The sequence below is a fragment of the Saccoglossus kowalevskii genome, chromosome 18, assembly GCF_978046115.1.
Source record: "Saccoglossus kowalevskii chromosome 18, keSacKowa6.1, whole genome shotgun sequence".
Lineage (NCBI taxonomy): Eukaryota > Metazoa > Hemichordata > Enteropneusta > Harrimaniidae > Saccoglossus > Saccoglossus kowalevskii.
The window spans coordinates 32,773,591-32,801,169 of NC_140658.1; the positions used below are offsets into that span (position 1 = coordinate 32,773,591).

General features: G+C 35.0%; 2 protein-coding genes across 2 annotated transcripts in view; one reads left to right on the forward strand and one right to left on the reverse strand.

Moving 5' to 3' along the window:
- LOC144360731 (uncharacterized) overlaps positions 1-12,253 on the reverse strand; it is a 28,971-nt gene extending 16,718 nt beyond the window's left edge. The window contains exons 1-4 of the mRNA XM_078013299.2: positions 12,125-12,253; positions 1,410-1,582; positions 1,060-1,201; positions 752-819 (exon numbers count right to left, since the gene is read on the reverse strand). Of these exons, the coding sequence (XP_077869425.2) occupies positions 752-819; positions 1,060-1,201; positions 1,410-1,582; positions 12,125-12,253 (512 nt within the window). The remainder of the gene's footprint in view (positions 1-751; positions 820-1,059; positions 1,202-1,409; positions 1,583-12,124) is intronic.
- A 201-nt stretch (positions 12,254-12,454) lies between these two features.
- Positions 12,455-26,890, forward strand: LOC102809903 (dynein axonemal assembly factor 11-like). The gene is made up of 15 exons (XM_085493357.1): positions 12,455-12,584; positions 13,952-14,045; positions 14,247-14,320; positions 14,523-14,600; positions 16,650-16,746; positions 17,141-17,216; positions 17,730-17,840; positions 18,542-18,654; positions 19,744-19,827; positions 20,726-20,818; positions 21,205-21,285; positions 21,934-22,069; positions 24,413-24,508; positions 25,570-25,646; positions 26,354-26,890. The coding sequence occupies exons 1-15, from the start codon at positions 12,575-12,577 to the stop codon at positions 26,526-26,528; spliced, it is 1,395 nt and encodes a 464-aa protein (XP_085349483.1). The 5' UTR covers positions 12,455-12,574; the 3' UTR covers positions 26,529-26,890.
- Positions 26,891-27,579: the final 689 nt, after the last annotated feature.

Consider the following 27,579-nt stretch of genomic DNA (forward strand, 5'->3'; position numbering starts at 1 on the left):
AAATAACCAAGGTATAAATAGGTAGCCAGTTTCTCATCCAGTACAGATATGAAAAAGGGCTCTCAAAAAAGTGGGGGGAAAAAGTGAAGGGCGAAGTACAGTATCAGCAAAATTTCTATCGCCCATTATCAACGTTGTTGTCATCATGAACTTTTTGTATATTTATTTTATTTTGATATTTATTTTTTGAAGTTTTGGTAAAAAAAATAATCACAAAATCAAAATCAAAGTAAAATAATAAAATAAAAAGGCATTAATAAGAAAAGTAATAAAAAATAAAATAAAAATAAGTTTATATATAATTATAATAATTAAAGCCTGTACACTAAATCAGCATCATCATCATCATCATCATCATCATCATCATCAACCATAGCCAAGTGGCTATAAGTGCACCCACTTCTTGACCAAATTTTATCAATCTTTCCTGTTTTTTCCATCAGTGGTTATGGTGCTTCCTTAGACAGGTCCCCTCCACAATGTTTTTAATGTATTCCCTTTTAGTCTTCCTCTACCTCTGGTACCCTCAAAGTTTATCTAAATTAAACATTTGGCTATCTTGTCAGCTAAATATGGTGTGGAAAATATGTCATTTTCCTTCATTTTTTCAATGAAACACTCTGGTTTTTCTTCTTCACAGCCCTCCACAACTGCAGCCGAATATAAATTTGTTTGTTTTATTTTCTTTCCAATATACAATGTATGCCCATAAATCATAACATTCAAATTTTTTTGGGTGAAATATATATACCTTGCCAGGATAATTAGCAGAACATAATCAAACGTCAAGTTTCCAGCATTGCGAACAGTCTCAACAACCTACAAGACAAGATTACATCAAATTATCACAAATCATCATGGCAGACGATTTATTGTTATGAACAATACACAAAGAAGATGAATGTTTTAGAAATTATTAAACAACAACATAGCCACCATTTTGTATACATGTGATAAAAAAATGTCAACAACATATTCTTGTTAATTGTTAAATAGACATACAGATATAAAAGAATGCATTGTTTCAATTCACAGGTGAGTTTACTAAACAACAATTACCTGTGCAACTGTCAGACGGGATTTTATTGACTTTACAAATTTACTTCGTCCAGTGGTCGACTCTGATTGGTCATCATCTTGATCTTGTGAATACGTTTCTTGTTGGTTGTCAAGTGGAAAGTAAATAGATGTTGGTATCACACTGAAACATAGAACAGAGACACTACAAAATGTAGTAGATGTTGGTATCACATTGAAACAGTTGTACATTAATAAACACCATCAGCCAGTAATCAGACATCCTGGTAACTATGGCAACTTGTACAAGAGTTTGAATATGTAGCCTATTCATGTATTATTAAACTAACCATATACAAGTCAAAATGCACCTAAAATATAATAGTTCTTACGATATTGATGTAGCAGACTGTTTACCAATACCCACTTCTGTTAATATATTCAGAGTTGTTTCACAAAGCTCTGATCCTTGACAAGTGAAAGTCACCTGATAAGATTTCTCATTCTCAGTCAACATCCATGCAGCATTCTCAATACCAACATCTTTCAATATTTGTTTCAATACCTGTAAGTATAATTGATTTCATTATTAAAAACTTTGGCAACTATTGATACAATGACTTTCTATTATGCAATGTTTAAATTGCTATAAAACTTATTTAACGTTATTTAAGCTAATTTAGCTAATCTGTAATTATATAAAATATATTATCACAATGAGATTGTTGGTACTAGATAAATTAAGATTATGTTAATTCATGCATTGAGTTAAATTCACTCGAATGGTATGTAGCTGTTTCAACATGTTTACAGTAACAAAGTGTTTGTGCAGATTACTTGAACAGAAAATATGGCAAATACAGTAGATTGAAAATGTATTTAATGTACAAGTACATTGTAAAGTATAGGATACCTGTATACCAAAGTGAGCTATCTAAATTTCCAATACAATTTCTAATGCATTGTGATAAAAAAACTTGCTTTCAATTTTAAGTAATTTTGTGATGTTTTTTTTAGTAACCTATCCATATACAACCACCATTACATTTCTAATCAACTGTAAGGGCCACTTCTCAAAATTGCTAACGAAATGTTTTTTATTTTTTATTCTACTTTGTAATAATTATTAATAATAAGTTACTGTAAAACACTTTATTTTAGCTGGAATTAATTTTCGCTGAAAAGACTTTTTGGCTGTTTTGTATGGAATTTATTTTCACTGAATTTTGACGAGTTGAATTTAAAGTATAGGAAAAAAGGTATATTTGCTGGATTTCATTTTCACTGAATCATTCCTTAATCGAAAATTAATTCCAAACAAAAATAAAGTATTTTACAGTAAGGTAGCGAGAAGGGAAAAACTAGTAATATCGAATTTCCTCCAATAGCGTTTAACCTGAAAATAATGCTCTTTGTATTCTAATTGAGCATGTACCCCCCCCCCCCCGAAGTGGGAAGTCTAAAGAATGTTTACAGTAGATTACATTAAAACAAACTTGTCTAAGTATATAATATACACATTTATTGACAGAAGAGCGTTACAGGAATGGTATTTTCTTTAAAAGGATGTGGAGGTCATTTAGTTATATTTTGCACTAAGTTTATGAATTGGGCAGTGGAAAGAAATCTTCTGTTGTGATGACTGTAATTTAACCTAGACAACAAGATGAACAATGCACACAAAAATGAGGTCACATGTTTTAAACTTCTTTTAATTTCAGAGTAAATTGCATATTGAAACATGAAAATTATATAAATAACACTGTTTACACTTTTCACTGGAAATACATTTACAGAGTGCCAAGGAAAGGTCACCTGACACGTGTCACCTGAGGTCAGCTGTCAAATGTGCAGTGGGGAAAACAATAGACAATAGGTTCGTTTGCAAAAAGAGACACTAATTTCTCGCCAACAACAAACATACGGGGGTAAATATTTCTTGCAATGACAGCTAACACTACTAGTCTTTATTTGTATTCAAGTTTAAACATACCTGCTTGAAGGGAAACACCATAGAGTAAAGTACAAGCAAAAATAAACACTACTGTGAACCTCCTAAAAATAAAGTTTTTACACAAGATTGGCCATTTATAATTGTTCGTTCGTTCGTTCACCAGTTTTTTTCACTGGTGATTTATAAAATAATGATCTTTGAAGCTGGGTTTCATTATTTGTATGTGTTTCATAGTTCTTGAGATACAGTCTGTTTAACTTTATGGACTAAATTTTATGAATGTATTCATGACCTTTTGGCCAGAACTCAAAAACCAACGACTTACAGGAAAGTCTACAAGATGTGATTTTTTTAGCCCATTTTACGATGAATTGATGGCATAATTTGTTCATCGTTGCATTAAAAAAGGTGATGAAAAATGACATTTCCAATAAAATGTTTCCTTATATTTGGCTGTAGATAAACAGATAATTAATTACCAAATGTATATCATTTTAACAAATTATTTTATACATATACAAATATCTGGTCAACGTGGACAATTGGTGAACTAGCTCCTAGAAAGTGGATGCCAACTTGAGCAAGATGGCATATCCAAGACTTAATTATCCTTTTGTTATGCTAAACAGCTCCAAGAGTACAATCTAAGCATGCTACAGACCATTAAAGGCCCAATTCACTTGCCCCGGGCAAGTGTGAATTGGAGGTGTGGCTATGCTAATGAGTGTTGTAAATCACTTGCATAGCCTATGACGCATCCTGTTTCAGCGGTCCAACGCCACGTGACTTTGATTGACAGTAGTTAATTATTTGAGATTAGTGGCACGTCCCTTTCCCCGGTTCGTGTTTTTGACTTTTATTCACCAGAATCTCAGCTCGTACACTATTTATTGTCATAAATACTACACACAGTCACTGCTGTGGTAATCATAGTCACATGCATCCACTTTGGCATAACATAATCGATCTGTAAGTTTGAGAAAACATGTCTTTACTGGAGCTTGACTGGAGCTGTTTACTACAGTGTGACAAGCAAGGAAATAATCCCTATTGTTTAGGAGCGTATTTATAGTATACCTGGGCCTTTGAGACAACAAGTGTTTACTTACAGGACATTCATAAAATCTGTTTGCATTACTCTGCCTATGAAGAGTGTGCTGTAATCCAATTTGTGAAAACCAATCAGCTCCAATTTAGTGCTAACCCAACCCCCACCCCCCACCCCCAACCAAAAAATGAATTAGGCAGAGGGTTCTCTGAACCCGCCTATTCACATAGTTCATACCCATCATAGACTCCGGTCAGTCAAAATGACTATTTTGAACTGTAGGCATTAATCAGCGATTCTGCCGGTGACGGAGAGATAGAATCTAGGTCAGGAGAAGCCCCATGATCCCAAAATTCTTTTACCCTTACGTCACGATCCCACAGGACCGAGGCCACCTGGCAGCGCCATAGACGGCTGTACAATCACTCTGGTTCCTTTCTCTCCGCCTCAAGGACTTACACCAACGCTACGGAAAGAGTGGGGTGGTTGAGGGGGGGACCCGGAGTCTATGGTGGGTATGAACTATGTGAATAGGCGGGTTCAGAGAACTCTCTGCCTAAATTCACTTCGTTCAATTACCCACCATAGACTCTGGTCAGTCAAAATGACTTTTTTGAACTGTAGGCAGAGTCAGACGCCGATAGGTGGCGGGTTTTCCGAGCAAACAGAAAAATGATGAAAGTCTTTTCCCAGTCCGGGATGAAATACAATAATCACTCAACACTCTAGTTAAGGCCCAAAAAAGGGTGGTGTCCTACCTTGCCTGTGCTGTCCCCGGAGCAAGAAGCCAAGATGCTGCTATGGTGACAGGGTTTGGTGTGCCCGAGAAAGCTAGACCCCAACCCAATTCTGGGGGAAGTAAGCTTTTGAAGTAAAGACCAAAACAGTTCTGGGGGCTATACTGCCTGCCTGGGCCGTAACACAAAGACATGTGCATGGCACCTCGTTCTGAACCCTTAGTATGGCCGGGTAGCAACTCCGTACTCGAACCGGGCAGAGAAGCAATTCCTCATGACCCTCCGGGCAGACAAAATTTGACAGCCAGGGGATGACGATCGGGTGATGATTGTGTCCTGGGATTTGGTTCTAGGCGAGAAACCTGATTTGTGTCTTTCGCACAACTTGATTGTCCATAACAGTGGTACATCATCCGAGAAGGACAATGCCACCCGCTCTGGTTGACGCCTACCTGAGGCGAGGGCCAGTAGGAAGGCTATTTTCCACGTCGAAAAATGTGAGTGGTACTGATCAGAGAGGCTCAAAGGGTGGTCCGCTTAGAGCGGACAACACAGCCAACAAGTCCAAGTTTGGCGGTTCCCTTGTATGGGTCTTCGCATCTGGAAAGCAGTAAATAGTCTCCTAATAATAGGACAATCGGCTAGTCTTGTTCCCGTACGTTCTCAATGGTGGGGACAAGGCCGACCTGTAGCCAACGATCGCTGCATGGGGCAAACCCACTTCGTCAAACAGGTGGACGAAGAATGCTGCTACTTTGCCAATAGAGGGATGGTATGGATCAATCTCCCTTTCGCTACACCAATGCATTGGTGGAATCCCTGTTCGCCCTTGCGTATGCGCGGATCTAATGAGAGCCTCTGTGCGTGTAAGTGATACCCACTGGGCTTGTTGGTAGTGCGCAGTCTGGTAGGGACGGCAGGTCCGGTAAGTCCAGAAGCACTATTGGTGTTTCGACTAGCATATCCAACAGAAGTGGAAACTAGGCCTTGTTTGGCCAATTGGGTGCTACCAATAATGATATGCAGGTGTGCACCTGTCAAAGTTTTCTCCAGTGTCCAGTAAACTAGCGGGAAGGGAGGAAAGGCGTACGCAACTAAGTGGGTCCACGGGGTTAGCAAAGCAACCCAGGCTCCTGGAGTCGGCAGGAGTGTTACGTACGTCGGGAGCTTGGCGTTCCATGGGTGCTGCAAACCGGTCTAATTTTGGACCATAAATATAAACTGACGTTGACGATATGATCGTGGTTTTCCTAATATAGTGACGATTAATCAATTGTATTATGATGTGTAAAACTTTCGTGTGATTGGCTGTTTGTTTGGAGGCAACGCCTCAAAGTCTCTTATACTGTATTGTAATTGGCTAATGGTTGGCAAGTAATAAAGGTGATTTGAAGCTGTCTCAGAAAGAAAGGAGAGGCAGTAGAGAATCGAGCGCGACACGAATCAAGCTTGTGCGTGTGTTTTTTGTGAGTCTAACGTGGAGAACAATCGAATCCCGGTTACCTAAGTGAAAGGTTTCGATACATCAAAAATACCTATCACAATTGCATCAAACAAATTAAATGCACTACCCAATGGCATACCACCAAGTTTCTTACAATATGTAAATCTTTTGGTTCACTGTAAATTTGTTTTTATATGGCGGTAATATAATATGCATATAGTGGCAGTTTAGCAGCGGTCTCAATAGTCTTCAATGACTAAATCTCATTTTTATGAACCCACTTAATATATAGTAAATTTGTATCAGCCACCCCGTGTTCTGGAGACTGAGCCGACCTGAAAGGGCGGCTGCCAGACTGTTCCTCACCCCTGGAAGGTGGTGTGCGGTTAGCTCCACATTGTATGGGATACAGGGATATGTGGCCATGGGTTCAGCAGTTGCGAGGGGGGGGGCTCTCTTCTCCCATGAGGTGAGTTCCCCCAAGGCCTGAAGTAGTCACTAAGTTGTGACCTGGCCACTCGCCGAACACATGCCTGTCCCCCCTGTTGCAGAGGTGAGCGTCAAACACGCTTCCCCCGCTGCTGGGGTAGACGTCCGCCAAGAGAAGGTGAGGAGCCACCACCTGGCTCTTTCCTCCTTTGGTGTGCACCACTACTCTTCCCTCCCATACCAAGGGTATAAGCGCTTGCCTCCTGGCTGACTCTGGCTAGCGGACGCCCTAGGGCGTTGTGTTTTCTGTGAAAACACGTGCGTCTAAGGCCGCATTTCGTAGCACAGTAGTGGCCCCGGCCAAGAGAGCCTGGTGACACTAAGGGATGTCGCACGTAGATGTGCGGTGACCCACCAGTAAATGTGTCGCCTGGTCTAGAAGGCTGGTGCGTTCTGCCTCCGAGGTCTCCAGAGCAACTCTCAGCCCTCAGAGCTGGCAAGAGCGCCCATGGAACGCGGCTGTCCCCCTTTGCCCGGTTTGCCAAACGGAAATTCGTGGTACCTGGGTCTGGGGAACGAGCCTTGGGATCCAGTTGGGGGTGTTTTGGTCTCATCCCACGCTATGGGGTCTGATCCCGAAACTACACCGACCGGGTAGTGTTTGGTCCAGCGGGAAGTGTTGCCTTAGGCGTTACGTCCTTTGCAGCTGACCAACGTCCGCCCATCAACACCGTTTGCGTGTCCTGCGCCCCACTCCGCACTCAGACGGACAGGGAGAGACGTGCCGGCAGGGTGGCTTTGGATCCCGACGCCTGTGATCCCATAAGTGTTGAAGCAACCTTAGGTGGTCGCCTTAGGATTAAGGGTGGGGGTATTTACATCGTATCACTGGGATCGATGATACTCCGAATCATTACGAATGGAAGATTCTGTGGGACCGCCCGGAGTACCGGCTGTATCCGACACGAGCGAACTGTGTCTCCTTTCTGTGAGAGGGAGCATGTTCGACTGTGCGTCTCATGACATGGTCGGTTCCCTCTGGGGACGCCCGTGGGTCGGTAAGAAGGGAGGCCGAAACCCTCAGCGGAGACCGGACACAAGGATAAATTTGTTACCGTTGTACCATTACCGCATGACGAACCCTGGCTGGCTGAAAGTAGGGGGGGTCAATGTGTGCCCTGCCCTGAAAGCCCTGCCCCAAAATCGGAGTCTTGGCTGCCAGCACCCCATTGGCATTCAGTGCCCGAGGCTCCAGAGGAGGCCTGATGCAATTAGCCTGAGCCTCGGCCTCACCCAAACCCGGTTCCCCGGAAGAGACGTGTTTGAATGCAAACATGCTTTCGTGTTTCTTCCTGCTTGCCCACCGAGGGGCCGCAGTGGCGACAGCTCACTCCGACTGCGTCTGATCTATCCGGCCTGCCAGAGACACAATTGCTCTGACAGTCCTTCAACCAAAGCCCTCAACTCGGAGGCAAACCTGGCACTGTGCGAGGAAGTGTCCACAAAAGGACCTGCAACGGGCCCCATAGGAGGAAAGCCTCCAGGGGCACAGCCTTGCTGTGAGGATGCCCTCCGATCAGCAGGGGGAGACTGAGAAAAAATGTTGGTACCTCCACCATCGGGCCTCCTAATCGACATCCCGGTACACGAAGCACTGGTAGCCGAGCGTGGGGACTTTCCACTCATGCCAAACATGCACTCACTTTAACAGATTTGTTTACTGGACACGCGACCTTGCTGTGAAGAAACGAGTGACGCGGTCAGTCTCAGCGATTTTGATGGCTCTGAAAGAAAAATCACAGGCCTCAGAACTTCAGTGAAAAAACACAGTGTTTACAGTAGTAAAGGGTGCCGCCACCAAACCAACAAGTGGTTACGTATTGGCGTCGCGTTTTAATTTCTTTGTTGTGGAAAAGCATAACAAACAAAAGGGAAAACGACACAAGGGTAAAAAGACAAGAAAAACTTATCCTACCATCTAGAATGTCGGATGTCGCGGCAATGACCCACGCTAGAAACCCGGACAGGAAAAATCAGAAGAGCCAGGCAGAGCCGCTCAGAATCATTCCCGACGAGGCGGAGATGAAAGAAGAATGATTGTACAGCCGTCTATGGCGCTGCCATATGGCCTCGGTCGCATGGGTTCGTGACGTAAGGGTAAAAGAATCTTGGGGTCATGGGGCTTCCCCTGACCTAGATTCTATCTCTCCATCACCGGCAGATTCGCTGATTAATGCCTACAGTTCAAAATAGTCATTTTGACTGACCGGAGTCTATGGTGGGTAATTGAACGTAGTGAATTTGTTGGCTCATAGTTCCTCAACAACATTTCGTTAAAATAAAGTACCGTCCATCTTGTTATAACAAAAATCAAAAGCATATTCCGCTGCGAAAAAAATTAAGCAATGTGGTTTCTGGTAATAATTATATCATACCCTATGCTAATTTTATGTTAATAACAAAGCAGGCTTGTGGTCACATCATTTTGATAAAGAAAACAGAATAAATTCATATTGATTATGGGAAACCATACTCTAGCACCAGCCTTGGCTGTCTTCTTAAAAAAACAGCTATGAAACAAAACAGCTATCAGTGTATTAGGTTACAATTTGTGTTCATTCGACTTCTGTATTCACCATTAGGGCAAGCCAAGTGGTGCAATATTATTAAAAAAAAATTGTTTTTTTAAAAACCATATTTTATTCCATAAAACGCGATTTACATGTATGTTTGTAAATTCCTTATTTCATTTCATAAAACAAGATTTACATTTGTAAAATCCATATTTCATTCCATAAAACGCAATTTATGTTTGTAAATTCTAGTTTACATTTCATAAAATATTATTTCGATTTCTAAAATTCGTATTCGATTTCATCAAACGTATTTCTGTTCGAAGAACTCCTATTTAATTATTCAGACGCCATTTTGTTTTGTACAATTTATATTTCATTCGGTACATGCATTTATATGTTAAAAAAGCTTGTTATTTTTTGTCATTCATTTTACTTCTGATACACCGAATTGTGCTTGGGATAAATATATGTTTCATTTCTGAACCAAAAATGTTTCATTCGTGAAATAAATTTTACATGCACGATTCTTTTTTTTTTTCGTTTGACAATTTTCTATTTTGTACTGCGCCAGTAGTGGCGTTGACTGGTATGAACACAAGCAACACATCATTTTTAGCGCCATTTCAGAAATGGCATCTGGTCCTGTGTCGTATCCCTCTCACGTTAGAGTGCATATAGGTGATGAAAGTGAGGTAATTTGCCTCCCACTTCACAAAGAGAGACTTAAGAAATTAACCTTGAGGTCTCAATTTCCTGATTCAAGTGGACTTGAACTATTGTATCCCTTGCCTGCAAATGATCCATCATCATGACTGCCCCAGAATGTGCATGATCACTGTATATCTGACGAATAATACCATCAAGGACATCATCACTGAAGTTACTGTAATGTGATGTGATACATTACTGCCAGTCTCACAAATCCTTCTCCATATTGCTGTCCTGTGTACCATTATAATGAATGCTAATAGTAGTATAAGTAAATCTTAATTGCAAAAGAAACTTTACTTGTTCCATATCAATATGGAACCTTGGTCGCCCTGGGTGTTAAGTTCTGATGCACAGTCGACTATTGTCCAAAAGCATCGGTGTTAAAACATATATTCGATTCTGCCAATAGTGTACGTTCATTCCAAATAACAGACAACATTTCAAGGCCGGATGTGCATGTACTCCTTGTGATTCTCATTCTCAATAACACTTGCAACAAACCTTAACGTTCTTAAAAAACGCTGCAAGCGACTACATATAATGTGTATGAAATTTCATCTTCAATTTCATGTCCAATAAATGATCTATACTGGAAAAAAAATCTTGCTAAACTTTGAAGTTCTTCGCTTCTGCACTGTGGGTTTATAAAGTCAGCCATGTTTGACCAACAAATGCGGAACTTCGTCGCCACCACAAAGACATACAATATATTGTAGGCCCCCTAAGTTTGTTATGGTTTATGAACCAAAATAGAAAACGAAAAAAAAAAAAAAACAGAATCATGCATGTAGAGTACATTTCACGAATGAAATATTTTTGGTTTAGAAGTGAAACATATTTATGCCAAGCACAATTATCAAAAGTAAAATGAATGACACAAAATAACGAGCTTTTTTTTGAACATATAAATGCGTGCGTGTTCATTTTAGAAAATAAAATAACAATTTTATAAAATGTAAAGTAGAATTTACAAACATAAATTACGTTTTATGGAATGAATTTTACAATTGTAAATCGCGCTTAGGGAATAAAATATGGATTTTAAAAAACATTTTTAATAATATTGCAACACTTGGCTTGTCATACACCAATGGTTGCAAATTGTCTTTATTGTTTATTCATATTTGTTTTTGATTTGTTTTATATTTTTAGAATAGGCTTTTTTTGTTTGTTAGATTATAGTTTCTAAATTTCTTTCTGTAAGACCCTTTTTATCTTTTCCTAAGGATTTTATGCATCTAATAAATATTATTATTATTATTACATGATGTATACAATGTTATACAATGTATCTCAGTCCCTCAATTGCTAAGTTTACATGAAAGCATTTAAATTTATCGGAGCCCTAAAAATGGCTGTGTATATGCATTCAGCTCCAATAAACCATTGCGGTTAAACTCTGATAGGGTTGGGCCCGACATGGCTCAGACCGAGTATACCCATCGGGGTCGAAATCATGCCCTCAATCGTCTTCTACAAATAACCTTACATCGTCATGTAATTTCGCGTAATTTCAGGCTTGACGAAGAGGTACCCTATCATCTATTTGGCAGAATAAAGAAATACCAGATTGATAGCTCAACAGGAAACAGAAAAAAATACATACAAAATTATGCGACAAAAACTTGAAAGGACAACTGAACAGATCCAATTGTAATTGAATAACCTTTTTAAAAACACCAAAGATAAAAGTCATGGAAGCATTCTTACTTGGTTTAGGTTGACAATTGTTACACATATCACAACAGTTGAACTTAGGATGGTAAAATTGCATGACAATAACTTAAGCGAATAGGCTGAAAGACATTAAGTGCGTTAAACCAAACCAGGTATTTTTTTTTAATTTGTGTCCAAAAATAGAAGAGTCATCAAAGTCAAGCAGATTTATTTGTGGGGGGTAGAAAAAGAAGTGGTTGATATCTGAAGTGCGCCCTCAATGTGTTGAGATCATCTGAAAAATTATCGTTGGACACGGCAGTAAAAAGACATCGACAACGTCGTTCTACCAGTCACATGGAGTCCTATAGAGCTGGATGGAGTAGTATTAGTAGAATTCATTGCTAAGTACTGTATGCCTTCAAGCAGATCAGAAATTTTTAACCTCCATGTTAGATGACAGATGTCACAACTTCTCATTCGTTGACATTGTCAATGTGCGGTAACAGTGAACAGTGAGAAGTGCACTTTTTAAAATAACCTAATGTCTACCTCAGTCAAAGGTTTGTTTTCCAAGAAGTCCCTTAAGTTATCGTTTTCACCAGATTTCTCAACAGTGTCCTTATTAGTAGTCGCAGTTTTATCGACCGGAACAGTCACAATAAACAACACTGCGGCCATTTTGTCAATGTGCTCCTTAGCAGTGCGAAAAAAGTGTCCATGAATACATTAAAGAAATAAAGTATATTCATATTTATTACTTTATGATAAACTAAATTATATAAAAAACCAGAAACAATATATATATGTGCAGTTCTGTTTTTTTTAAGTTATATGGAAGATGACTAATCGGTTATTTATTTATTTATTTTTTTACAAAGAAACAAGCAGCTGGGGGTCCTCGTTTACCACAACATACCAGATTGCCAGCTGATCGACTGAAAACCACGCTGTTTTTATTATTCGATTCAGCCCAATCCTGGGTACATTAAGGAACCCGCAATGGTTAGAAGTAGGTTAATGTTCATTATTGTATGTGTTGTACTTTATTTCTGTGTAGATTGATCATTATTACGTTACAAAATTATGAACAAGGCTTTTGACGCTTACCTCCCTCGCACAGTAACAGTCCCGTTTTAGTGTAGTGGTTGAATATTGCAGTCAGTTAAGGGATGGACGGTCAGTACCTTCCATGGTTAAGGAGGACAGATTTCAAAAGCAGGCTTCAAAACTGAAACTGCCGACATTGGTTGAAATCAATATAAGATTGTATATTATGCTTCCTCTGTCGATCATTTAACTAAATGGTATCCATGGCAACGGACAATTTTCCGTCCTGAAATATAGACTAGATACTGTCTATGATCAGGAAACATTGGAATTTCCACAAATAATAGATGGTAAAGTGTTGTGGGTGGGACAGTCACTGCATGTGTGTTTTCATGGAATGTTTGCTTAAACCATGAAGACAGCAGGCTATATAGTTATACATAGTGATTCACCAGCCAATTTTTGGGTGTACTCAGAATGGCTGGATTCTGGGCTACCATATTTACTACTTTATTTCTTGATGGAAATCAAACAAGCTTAAAGTTGTATTGTCAGCATGTATGTGTATTGTAATAAACAGTCATCTACTGTAACATACTTCGCTTGGGTTTAATTTTTGCTATTTTCGCTGAAGGAATGATTCAGTGAAATAAAATCCAACGAATATACCTTTTTACCTATATTTTACATTCAACTCATTCAAAATCATAGAAAATACATTCCATACAAAACACCCAAAAATTCTTTTCAAGGAAAATTAATTATTAATTAATAATAATAATAAAATATTTTATTTGGAACAAAAAGCAAAAAAGCAAAAGACATTACCACAGGACATTGTATCTTCACTGGAGTTTTCAGTGTCTTGGGGTGTCATCAAGTCAAAAATTAGAATTAGTAGCCATAATTTGTAAAATAGAAAAAAAAATATTATTTATTGTAGTGAAGACAAATAATAACTTATTTAATAAATAACACAATACATGCTGTAACTTTTTGATTTGATTTGTGGCCAATTATTTAAAAGTGAAAATGCTTTAAAAGTTTTGCTGACAATACAACTTAACTGACAGACATAAAATTTGACTTGCATTATATTATGATAATATTATTTTCATATTTGATGTCCCAATAATGTAAATTAATAACAAATATGGGACAATACAACTTCAGTGAGCTTCACAAAATTCTGTTCAGTGAATTGGAGAACTGGAGAAGTACCGGTAAACAGTAACTTATGTAATGTAATGTGTTTGTTTAACAAAAAAACCTGCCAGGTGCCTGGAAAAACAGTTATTAACTAACACTTGTTTTAAAATTTGTCAATAGTTACGGAAGATTTGCTGAGAAAGAGAGCTGAACATAATGAGTTACAAATATCAACATTAGAAGAAATATCATTACATCAACAAAATATTGAAAAGTAAGTTTTTATGTTAAATAATGTGCCAGTGAATCCGTGCTAGTTTTATATTATACATTGTCAATACATAATGTCTCCTCCAATCATTTCTTGAATACTCTTCAGTAATTAATTATTATTTACATAATCAATTATTTATAATATAGTCAGTAATAACTGAATGGAAACTAAGTCATTGACCTGTTTTTTTTTTCTTATTAGAATTGAACATATCGACAAATTGTGTCGTGACTTGAAAATATTGTATCTTCAAAGTAATTTAATTCCAAAAATTGGTAAGTTTATAGGTATATACATATATATTTTGTAATGATTCATTTTTGAATTCCAAGAATGGGTTAAATTTTATAAGGAAATATTTTTTTAAACTTCGCATATTTCCATCTCAAACTTTATTATTTTTATATCTTTCTGAATCTTTTAGAGATGCTTTGTTCTAATGCAAAAATTTAAAATGATTTTTTTCGTATTTTGCAGAAAATGTCAACAGATTAAAAAAACTGGAATATATAAATTTAGCTCTGAACAATGTTGAGAAAGTTGAAAACTTAGAAGGTAAGATTAATATTTGAATGTTTACAGTCAGATATCTCTGAATTTGTGTATGCATGTAATAATATTAATATGATAAAATATGTCATATTATACCAATACATGTAAATATAAAAGACTCATCTCATTTGAAGTCTGGGTGTGGCAGTAAGAATAATTTGTATTGTGACTGTCTATGCAAAACATAATTACCATAAAAACTTGTTTCTTTCTCTAGAAATTCAACCACCTAATTAATTTGTAGATTTTATTGGCTTCTGAAAATTGAAAATTTAACTGATAACAGAATTGTGCTGTTTTTATTTTCTAAAATTGAAAATTTAACTGATAACTGAATTGTGCTGTTTTTATTCTCTAAAATTGAAAATTTAACCGATAACTGAATTGTGCTGTTTTTATTTTCTAAAATTGAAAATTTAACCGATAACTGAATTGTGCTGTTTTTATTTTCTAAAATTGAAAATTTAACCGATAACTGAATTGTGCTGTTTTTATTTTCTAAAATTGAAAATTTAACTGATAACTGAATTGTGCTGTTTTTATTTTCTAAAATTGAAAATTTAACCGATAACTGAATTGTGCTGTTTTTATTTTCTAAAATTGAAAATTTAACTGATAACTGAATTGTGCTGTTTTTATTCTCTAAAATTGAAAATTTAACCGATAACTGAATTGTGCTGTTTTTATTTTCTAAAATTGAAAATTTAACCGATAACTGAATTGTGCTGTTTTTATTTTCTAAAATTGAAAATTTAACCGATAACTGAATTGTGCTGTTTTTATTTTCTAAAATTGAAAATTTAACCGATAACTGAATTGTGCTGTTTTTATTTTCTAAAATTGAAAATTTAACCGATAACTGAATTGTGCTGTTTTTATTTTCTAAAATTGAAAATTTAACTGATAACTGAATTGTGCTGTTTTTATTTTCTAAAATTGAAAATTTAACCGATAACTGAATTGTGCTGTTTTTATTTTCTAAAATTGAAAATTTAACTGATAACTGAATTGTGCTGTTTTTATTCTCTAAAATTGAAAATTTAACCGATAACTGAATTGTGCTGTTTTTATTTTCTAAAATTGAAAATTTAACCGATAACTGAATTGTGCTGTTTTTATTTTCTAAAATTGAAAATTTAACCGATAACTGAATTGTGCTGTTTTTATTTTCTAAAATTGAAAATTTAACTGATCACTAAATTGTTCTGCTTTTATTCTCTAAAATGTTCTCCACCTCAGATTTTTCTTCTTGAATAAATGGTTTGACTAATTTAGTTTTTAAATTTAAAAACAAAAACTATTGAACTGATGGTACATGTACATAGTGATCATGACACACACACACAACAACTTACAGTGTTCTTTTCCAAGGTTTTAACACCATTGCTTATTATTATTTTTCAGTTATGGTCAATTCTATTTCTTTGGTTTTAATGAAATAAAATAAACATGTGTTAACATGAATTAATTTTTTAGAATACTTGATCGATCTGTACAATTGCTGAAATCTGCTATATGAGTACTGTAAGAGTACTGTAACGGCTTTCATGATAATAACAAATAATATGTATTACCTTTCACACAATAAATTTACAAGTTTTTTCTAGCTCACATCATATTGATTGGTAATCTTAATTATTTTTAATTGTCTATGAAACATCGTAAGTGATTATGTTGTGAACTAAAATGTTGACACAAAATGATTCACCATGTGTGGCACCAACGTTTTTGTGATCACTGATCTTTACTCGTACATGTATTTCAAATTTCAATTGAATTTGAACTCTATTTTCAAACCAAGAAAATTTTTATGGTAGACAATAACAATTACAGATGTTACAGATGAATTCCAAGACTGCACTTCCCATTATTTTCCCATTATTATCTGATAACGAGGGTGGAATGAAAATGTTGTCTTGAATAATTGATGAGCCTTATCCCAGTCTTTGTCATGCAGTAATGGACAGTGCAGTGTCCTTTTGTTTTTTAAACAATGGTCTGTTTGTAATTCTGTCCTATGAGTTCTTGATTCCATCTTATTTTCATACACAGGTTGTGAATCATTGAAGAAAATTGATTTGACAGTGAATTTTGTAGGAGAATTAACCAGTATTGAATGTCTTAAAAATAGTTATAATCTTCAAGAATTGTAAGTTTTCACTGATTTATTTTTACCCGGGGGTGGAGTTGGGGGTGGTACATGTATGTGTCTCCAATCTAGTTTTACATGTATGCACAGTATAGAGGGACTGTGATGTATGGTAGATATATTCAGATTGCAGGACTTTTAAAGGAAACAAATAATTAAGGCAGGGTATCTACTTTCTATTTTTTGTGTACCATTTACTAATTTCAAATAGTAAAAACTAAATATGTATTTTACTTGATGTTTTTGTTTTATGTATGAAATTTGTTTAATGTGATTTGTGGTCCATGTATCACTTTTTCTTATCAAAGTACATGTGTACACATGTTTTCCTGTATAAACTCACACTGCTAGGACTGTCATGTCATGTTAAAGTGAGCTTTGTATTTATTTCTAGGTTTTTGACAGGTAATCCATGTGTTAATTATGAAGGCTACAGACAGTATGTGATTGCTACACTACCCCAACTGATGGTAAGGCTGACCTAATATGGTATACTGCAAACCAGATATGGTATACTGCTAACCAAATATGGTATACTGCTAAACAAATATGGTATACTGCTAACCAAATATGCTATACTGCTAACCAAATATGGTATACTGCTAACCAAATGTGGTATACTGCTAACCAAATGTGGTATACTGCTAACCAAATATGGTATACTGCTAACCAAATATGGTATATTGCTAACCATGTACGGTTTACTGCTTACCAAATATGGTATATATGTTCTTTTTGTATTGAGGTGTTCGTATGCAAGGGATTGTTCCACAAAAACTTGACAAATACATTCAAATTTCGGTAGCCTTCTGGTTGGTTGAGGAAGTTTGGTATTTGATTTGCAGGAAAATAAAAAACCTGTTTCTCAACTTTTCTTGCTTTAGTTTCAAGCTGTATTTATCACTTGTACGCCAGCTTTTCAACTAACTTTCTGTGACAATAAAACTTAAACTGTCACTGTGTCACCTGTGTTTCCATTATAGTATCTTGATGGTAAACAAATCAGCAAATCTGAGAGGATCACAGCAATACAACAATTAGATACAGTCAAACCATTCATATTACAACAACAAAAAGAATATGCAAAGAAAAGGGTAAGTATTCATCTCAATTATATTAACATTTAAGTAATTGTTATTTTGTCTTTATACTGACTATAGGGATTAAATATTCAGGTTTTCGTTTTTCTAATTTTGTTTATTCTCGGGGGTGTGCATCTGGGCATTTTCACAGCCTGGCAACCGTCACAGTGAAAACAAAGGCCGAAAACTTTCAGAAAACGGTACTTTGGGATAGTTGTGAGACTCCCCTGAGCAGTGTAACAAGATCAACCCTACAAGTCCAACATATATAAATTTGGTTGTTCAGAATTTCTTCAAAATTGATTTGTGGTGTTTTCTCAAATTTAGCAATTTTCACTGCCTCTTCGACCTGTGTTCCACACCAGCTCGCACAGAGCCCATAGAAATACATGGTACGGTGGTGCACATCTTAACAACGTGGAACGTCTTGTGATGTAGCTCCGCTCCGAGGATAGTTAAATGCATAAAATTAAACCCCATGAATAGTTAAAAATTGTTTTGTTTTTTCAAACCAGTGAATTTAAAACCTAGTGAATATCCCTGGAACATAAAATTTGCTAAATTATTGTTCTGCTGTCTGGTGATGAGAAAGGTTCATGCTATGACTGAGTTACAAATAAAATTAAGACAATGCAAAACTTTACATGAAATTACATGAAATCTCTCGTAATCATGTTTTTTTCTTGGTAAATTCCAACTATTTTTTTTTCCAGGCACAAGAAAAACAAGAAGCTGAAGCCAAAAAAGAAAAGAAAAAGCAGAAAACAAAATCACAAAAAGATAAAAACCCTGGGTTTGATGGGAGATGGTATACTGATATAAATAAGTAGGTAGACTTTTGATTGCCTGAATTGTAATTCACAAGATGGATATGTAATACTGTAATGTTGTATCTTAATTCCAGTGACATATAGCATGGCCGATCCAGTCAAATTAAATATCAGATTTTCACATCAAACCAATATATTGGTTTTTGAGTGATCACACTTGAGGAAAATATTTTGTATGACTTTATTTATTACAATTGTAGAAAATTTAAACACCATGATCATCACAACACAGCATGTTTACTGATGAACCAGCTTAGAAGAATCCCAAAAAACTGTTATTAGAAAGCTGCTGTGATATGCATGTACATGTACATGTAGTTTATGACTGGTGTGTTTGTTTGTTAGTTCCTGTTTGGACACAGTCCGAAAATGGGGTCTTATGGATTGACCTCCATGTGTGCAGTGCGTCCATGTGTGCATCCGGACCTGTATCTTAGACATGCCTAAACTGATTACATTCAAACTTCACACATACATCATACATAATACTATACATATGCACATCACAAAATGATTCAAGATGATCGAATGGTGGCCATTTTTGTGCTGAACAATCATCAAAATCAAGCAGTTCTGGCATTCCGGAACCGCATATCGGCTGTATACAGATTTTGTTCAAACTTAGTACATACATTGGACATTATAAGTCCTTGATGCACGTCATTTTGTTTGTCAGATCGGATTCCAAATGGCTGACTGGTGGCCATTTTGTTTTAAATAATGTGGTTCTGACATGCTTTGACTGATTATGTTCAAATTTTATATATTCATTATACATCATGTCAAAGGTATACAGATATATTGGTTTGACTATTCAATTCAAAATGGCCGACCGGTGGCCATTTTGATTTAATTAATGCTGACAATCAGATACAAGATGACTGATTTTAATGTTAAAAAATCATAATCAAGCATCAGCATTTGAATCCATATTTCTGACATGTTTATGTTCCAACTATATTACTATAAACATAACTATATATCTTAAATTTGATAACTAATGGGGACTGTGCCATGCATTGCTTATTTGTTACTATTTCCTCATCCTGAGACTAAGTGTTGATATTGTTGGTTATCCTTTATAGAGAGGATCTTGAAAAGAGGAAAGATATTGAAAAAGCAGATGAGGAAAACGAGGAAGATGAGGAAGCAGCAAAAAAAGAAGATGAGTAAGTCCCTTATATATCTATTGCACATACCAAACTTAGTCTGTCTATAGACTGATCTGGAAGTGAACAGAATTTCTTAGAAATATGGCCAAGTAGATAAAAATTTATATTTATATGCACATAAGATTACACTAACCATCAACTGTACACAAAAATTGACCATGAACAGTAAAGAAAATATTTGATAACTAAGATTTTAAAATAAAAAAATCAATCCATCTTGAAGTTCAAGCTTTATGACTTGACCAATCATTTTTAAACTGTATATATACATCGTGTCACACATATGCACATAATTAATTTGTTGAAATTTTATAATTCATAGTAGCTGTGAAATTACAAGTTGACAATTTCAGTAATGATATTATCACTTTTAAAAATTGGGGGATTCCTAATTAAACATGAACAGTCATTTAGTTAACCTGAAGGAGTCCCAGTTACTATAATAAAACATGTCTTATTGTTAGCATGATGTTAACAAATCTGACCTCCATGTTCAATTATTTACCAAAATACATACTGTTGGTCATGGATTGCAGGTCATTTCTATTTATTCAAAACAGTAATCTCATGACTAGAAAGACCTGTGAATGAAAGCAACAACCTCTGGTTTATTCTTCATGCCGTTTATAATACATACTCATTTTAACACTGTGTACTTCTCCAGAAAGACGTTATCTGAAATGAATACTTACAGGGTCTATTGTTTTTATAGCATGTTCTTGATTGTATACATAATGGAGTATGACTCATTCTCTTAATTACATATTTGAAATAAAATGAAAATATTTGTGAATACGTTTACTGATTACATATACAGGTAGATATTTCTGTACACATAACTGTTTATACTTTTGAAAATGAAATTGCTGACTACCTCTCTTTTCATACTTTCCAGTTATTGGGATGAAGAAATTCCATTTACACCGGAATCCAGAATAGAAATGCATGAACAAATGGTAGAAGAAGAAAAGAAAAAAGAAGAAGGAAAGTGAGTGAATGGGAGATCAGGCCATCCTGTCCCTTAAAGGAAGACTAGATTGTGTATTCTCTGTCCCTGCCTGGATGAGTCTCCTTTCAATCATTATTAATAACTCTATTTGTGCTGACATCCATGAAATGCATATTGTTAGACTGGTGTTTACATCCTGTGACATGTTTAATTCACAATGAACATTTTGGCAGCATGTTTGGTCATTATTTCTAAAATTTAACAATTTATGGTTTATAATATTGCAATTTACAGATCTGATTTTTCTTTCAGTGTTTCTATGCTGCTACCTGTTATTGTCATTGTATGTTAAATTCATGTGAGAAAATGAGGAGGCATACTGTGGGAGGTAACACCACAACTAAATGTTTGATTTTTTTCATTAGGAAATCTGGTCCTCATGTACCACAGAGAGAAGTGCGATTACAGACAGATGATGGAACAATTCTTAATGTCAATGAAGCAAAGTAAGTTTTTTGTGTCCAATGGAAGTCCATCAATCTCATAAACAGAGAAGTATTAAAGTTGTATTGTCGGCAAAACTTAGTTGAAAATTCTTTCAATTTTGATTAAAATCAAATCTAAAAGTTACGATATTTTTGAGTTATGCTAATCAAGCCATGACACAAGTTTATTTGCTAAACACAAGTAAGCTTGAGAAAGTATGTTGTTGGATATTCACTTGGACCCATTAATAATAGCATTGGTAAAATAGTTGTCATATAAATTATACACAAAACATCTCAAGGGTCTGGTCTTACACTTAGACATTTTAATGCTTCACATGAAATACTGATTTCTTAATATAGTTTATTTTCAATTGTCAAATAGAGCATCATGTGCACATCTGTATGAGTCAGTGACTGACTTACAACTAAAACGATGGAACTGTAGAGTGATAACTGTTGGCAAGGCAGATATCTTATGAATCCTGTAGCTGTTGTATTTATTATAATACATATATTACTTAACATGTCAAAGGCTTCATAGAAAATGTTATTATTAGTAATGAAAACAAAAACTACCAACTTATTTTGTTAAAGTTTGTTGTTAACACTTCATTCATCAAAGTTTTTATGCTGTTATGAAAACATTTATTTTGTGGGTTTTTTCAGAATTAATTTCAGTTTAAGCGATGATGAAAAGAGTAATGCATTATTGTTGGATGTAGAATGTTATAAACACCTGGACACATCATTGCTTGATGTTGATGTGCAACCATGCTATGTAAAAGTAGTAATCAAAGGAAAGGTGAGACTCAACAATGTTATCGAGTGTTAGAGATATGGACAAAACATACATTTTTTAGTATTGTTTTTGATACCATCTATATGGTTTACCATTGGTGAAAAGACATTTTCTTGCATTTCTATGAAACTTGATATAATTCTTACTGATATCGGTGACAATTGTTATATACTCATTGTTCTATGATGAGTATCTGATTTCTCATCAAATTGTCAATGATGGATGGTGATAGAAAATGTCTACAATAGCAGTGAGAATTGTTATATACTCATTGTTCTATGATGAGTATCTGAATTCTCATCAAATTGTCAATGATGGATGGTGATAGAAAATGTCTACAATAGCAGTGAGAATTGTTATATACTCATTGTTCTATGATGAGTATCTGAATTCTCATCAAATTGTCAATGATGGATGGTGATAGAAAATGTCTACAATAGCAGTGAGAATTGTTATATACTCATTGTTCTATGATGAGTATCTGAATTCTCATCAAATTGTCAATGATGGATGGTGATAGAAAATGTCTACAATAGCAGTGAGAATTGTTATATACTCATTGTTCTATGATGAGTATCTGAATTCTCATCAAATTGTCAATGATGGATGGTGATAGAAAATGTCTACAATAGCAGTGAGAATTGTTATATACTCATTGTTCTATGATGAGTATCTGATTTCTCATCAAATTGTCAATGATGGATGGTGATAGAAAATGTCTACAATAGCAGTGAGAATTGTTATATACTCATTGTTCTATGATGAGTATCTGAATTCTCATCAAATTGTCAATGATGGATGGTGATAGAAAATGTCTACAATAGCAGTGAGAATTGTTATATACTCATTGTTCTATGATGAGTATCTGAATTCTCATCAAATTGTCAATGATGGATGGTGATAGAAAATGTCTACAATAGCAGTGAGAATTGTTATATACTCATTGTTCTATGATGAGTATCTGATTTCTCATCAAATTGTCAATGATGGATGGTGATAGAAAATGTCTACAATATCAGTGAGAATTGTTATATACTCATTGTTCTATGATGAGTATCTGATTTCTCATCAAATTGTCAATGATGGATGGTGATAGAAAATGTCTACAATATCAGTGAGAATTGTTATATACTCATTGTTCTATGATGAGTATCTGATTTCTCATCAAATTGTCAATGATGGATGGTGATAGAAAATGTCTACAATATCAGTGAGAATTGTTATATACTCATTGTTCTATGATGAGTATCTGATTTCTCATCAAATTGTCAATGATGGATGGTGATAGAAAATGTCTACAATATCAGTGAGAATTGTTATATACTCATTGTTCTATGATGAGTATCTGATTTCTCATCAAATTGTCAATGATGGATGGTGATAGAAAATGTCTACAATATCAGTGAGAATTGTTATATACTCATTGTTCTATGATGAGTATCTGATTTCTCATCAAATTGTCAATGATGGATGGTGATAGAAAATGTCTACAATATCAGTGAGAATTGTTATATACTCATTGTTCTATGATGAGTATCTGATTTCTCATCAAATTGTCAATGATGGATGGTGATAGAAAATGTCTACAATATCAGTGAGAATTGTTATATACTCATTGTTCTATGATGAGTATCTGATTTCTCATCAAATTGTCAATGATGGATGGTGATAGAAAATGTCTACAATAGCAGTGAGAATTGTTATATACTCATTGTTCTATGATGAGTATCTGATTTCTCATCAAATTGTCAATGATGGATGGTGATAGAAAATGTCTACAATATCAGTGAGAATTGTTATATACTCATTGTTCTATGATGAGTATCTGAATTCTCATCAAATTGTCAATGATGGATGGTGATAGAAAATGTCTACAATATCATATATATTGTCATTGTTCTATGATCTGATCTGAATCTGAATTGTTAATGAGAAATGTTTGAACAGATGGTGAGATGAGTCTCATCAAAATGTCTACAATATTGGTGAGAATAATATAAAGTCTTGCCAAGCTGTGAAAAAGTTTCTCACTTTAGTCTTGCCATTTATGCTATGTTGTTTAGAACCGTAAATACACCCTAACTCATGTGCACTGTTCATCAATGTAATCAAACATCACACTCTTGTATTATGCAGACATGCAGGTAGTTCTAGAACCACACGGAGGCTTTAGAATTCCAAACCAGAAACTCCTCAGTGTTGTGGGGTCTATGTTACTTATTGACTTGATACAGATATCTATGAAAAGAACAATTTGGTTATTTTACTGATCAGAAAACTTTTTTCACTTATGCATATTGTTGATTGCCATGGTATTTTTTTCAATATATTTTTATATTTTAACAGGTGTTACAATTAGTTTTACCAGAAGAAGTTAAGCCGGATTCCAGTAGTGCTAAAAGATCAAAAACTACAGGACATCTCTTGGTATCTATGCCCAAGGTAAAACATGTATGATCTTTCAATAGATTTTTTATATGGTTAGGTGGTCTTCAAATGTTACATACATATGATTAGGTGGGCTTCAAATGTTACATGTGGTTAGGTGGTCTTCAAATGTTACATACATATGGTTAGGTGGGCTTCAAATGTTACATGTGGTTAGGTGGTCTTCAAATGTTACATATAGTTAAGTGGTCTTCAAATGTTACATTTGGTTAGGTGGTCTTCAAATATTACATATGGTTAGGTGGTCTTCAAATGTTACATATGGTTAGGTGGTCTTCAAATATTACATATGGTTAGGTGGTCTTCAAATGTTACATATAGTTAGGTGGTCTTCAAATGTTAGTTAGGTGGTCTTCAAATGTTACATATAGTTAGGTGGTCTTCAAATACCGTATTACATATGGTTAGGTGGTCTTCAAATGTCACATACATTTGTATGGTTAGGTGGTCTTCAAATGTTACATATAGTTAGGTGGTCTTCAAATACCGTATTACATATGGTTAGGTGGTCTTCAAATGTCACATATGGTTAGGTGGTCTTCAAATGTTACATATAGTTAAGTGGTCTTCAAATGTTACATATGGTTAGGTGGTCTTCAAATATTACATATGGTTAGGTGGTCTTCAAATGTTACATATGGCTAGGTGGTCTTCAAATGTAACATGATTAGGTGGTCTTCAAATGTTACATATAGTTAGGTGGTCTTCAAATGTTAGTTAGGTGGTCTTCAAATGTTACATATAGTTACATGGTCTTCAAACAAATGTATGTAATGTACTCTATGGCTATAATGATAGCTGTGACCTAAAGACAAATTCTGAGATAACTGATGTAAAGGTATTGCAATATCCCAATCACAGTTTGTCATATTTAATAGATGTTTCAAAATATTTACAGATGACTGAGGTCAAAGCTGTATTTGACAACATGCTTTTTGTTTAAAAAGGCCAATCTAAAATTTGTAATTAAAATATTTCTCAGCATTCTTTGCTTATATTAGTGTACCAAGCATTACATGAAATGTGTAATAACTTTATGTGTGTTGTGATTACAGATGAAGCAAGTGATAACAGCATTCAAACAATCCACAAAACAAGAACCAGTGTCAAAAGAACTATCAAAGAATAAAAAGTAAGAAATGTTTTAATCTAAAATAAAAAAAAAGTAATTTTTTTCTTCACAGCAAATGATCTGAGTAGAGTACAAAAATATGTTGAAATCTTGAACTTGTCAAATTTTTAGAATAAATCAGTAATTAAAATATGATGGGGTACATGATGCAGAATGTGTTGTCAGATGGTAAAAAGTATTGCAATGTATCATGACAAAAAATAAACAGATTACAAATATGACTGAGTTAGAACTGTGGAAAAGACTTGCAGATTTATTGCACAAATAATTAATATACATTTCTTTTACTAACATCATGGAAGTTGTTAAAATTCTTTCAGTACTTGGTTTAATTTTTAAAAAGTGTTAATATTGAACGCTCGGAAAAGTAAGTTATTTTTGTGTGTATGTGTATGGTAATAGGCCATCATTTGTGTGTATGTGTATGGTAATAGGCCATCATTTGTGGGTGGGGTCTTTACAGAAAGTGTCCAAAGCACCATTGGGTTTTGTTTTCATTAATAAATTAGAGTCAAACCATTGATCCAATAAGAAAAATCTGAGGGAGATGAAATTTCAGAGAACAAAAAGCAGCACAATTTGGTGATCAGTTAAATTTTAAAAGACAATAAATTATGAAGATGTGCAAAATGATTGGTCGAATATAAGTGGTTGTATTTTTTAGAATTGGCAAAATTCTTATGATATTTGTTTTTTGCATTCTACAGAGTAACTCATGAAACTCTAGAAGTGGATCCAAGCAAAGCTAAGACAGTTGATTTGATGGTGTCTAAAGTCAAGACACCTATAGGACCTTATGAAGGCAGTCTAAAGAAAAAAGTTGAAGAAAGACCCAACAGTGAGGACTTTGTAGATGACCCTGATGTGCCACCCTTAATCTAGTAGAGTATTATGGGATAGTGTACCATTTTGGGTGTTTTGCAAATAAAATGCTGTCAAGTGACACTTTGGTATTCAGACTTCCTGTGATCTATGATGGTATTGGATTATTGATATGACAAGCCATTATAGTATGCAAGTAGTTATAATTATTCAAATAAGCTTATGTCATGTGACTTCACTTTGTTTATGAAATATACTACATTCTGCAATGCTGCCTATCCTTGTAGTGAAGTAGTTTTAATTATATAGCCTATTTGAATACATGCAGCAAGTCATAGTATGTATGTCATAAAGAACAATATCTCAGATGAATATTTGTATAAGTTGTGATATATTTTGTATAATAAAGTGTTTTACATTAACTCATTTGCTATAATTTACTTGTAGTATGATATTGCTATACACTAGTAGCCAATACTTTATCAATTGTATTATATTGGCCCTGAACCTGCATGGTATTGCTATAAATTAAAAGACAATAGACTTGCTATATTGTTATATTGGCCCTGAACCTGCATGTTATTGCTATAAACTTAATGACAATAGACTTGCTCTATTGTTATATTGGCCCTGAACCTGCATGGTATTGCTATAAATTAAAAGACAATGGACTTGCTCTATTGTTATATTGGCCCTGAACCTGCATGGTATTGCTATAAATTAAATGAAAATAGAGTTGCTCTATTGTTATATTGGCCCTGAACCTGCATGGTATTGCTATAAATTAAATGAAAATAGAGTTGGTCTATTGTTATTTTGGCTCTGAACCTGCATGGTATTGCTATAAATTAAATGACAATAGACTTGCTCTATTGTTATATTGGCCCTGAACCTGCATGGTATTGCTGTAAATAAGAAGACAATAGACTTGCTCTATTGTTATATTGGCCCTGAACCTGCATAGTATTGCTATAAATTAAATGAAAATAGAGTTGCTCTATTGTTATATTGGCCCTGAACCTGCATGGTATTGCTATAAATTAAATGAAAATAGACTTGCTATATTGTTATATTGGCCCTGAACCTGCATGGTATTGCTATAAACTTAATG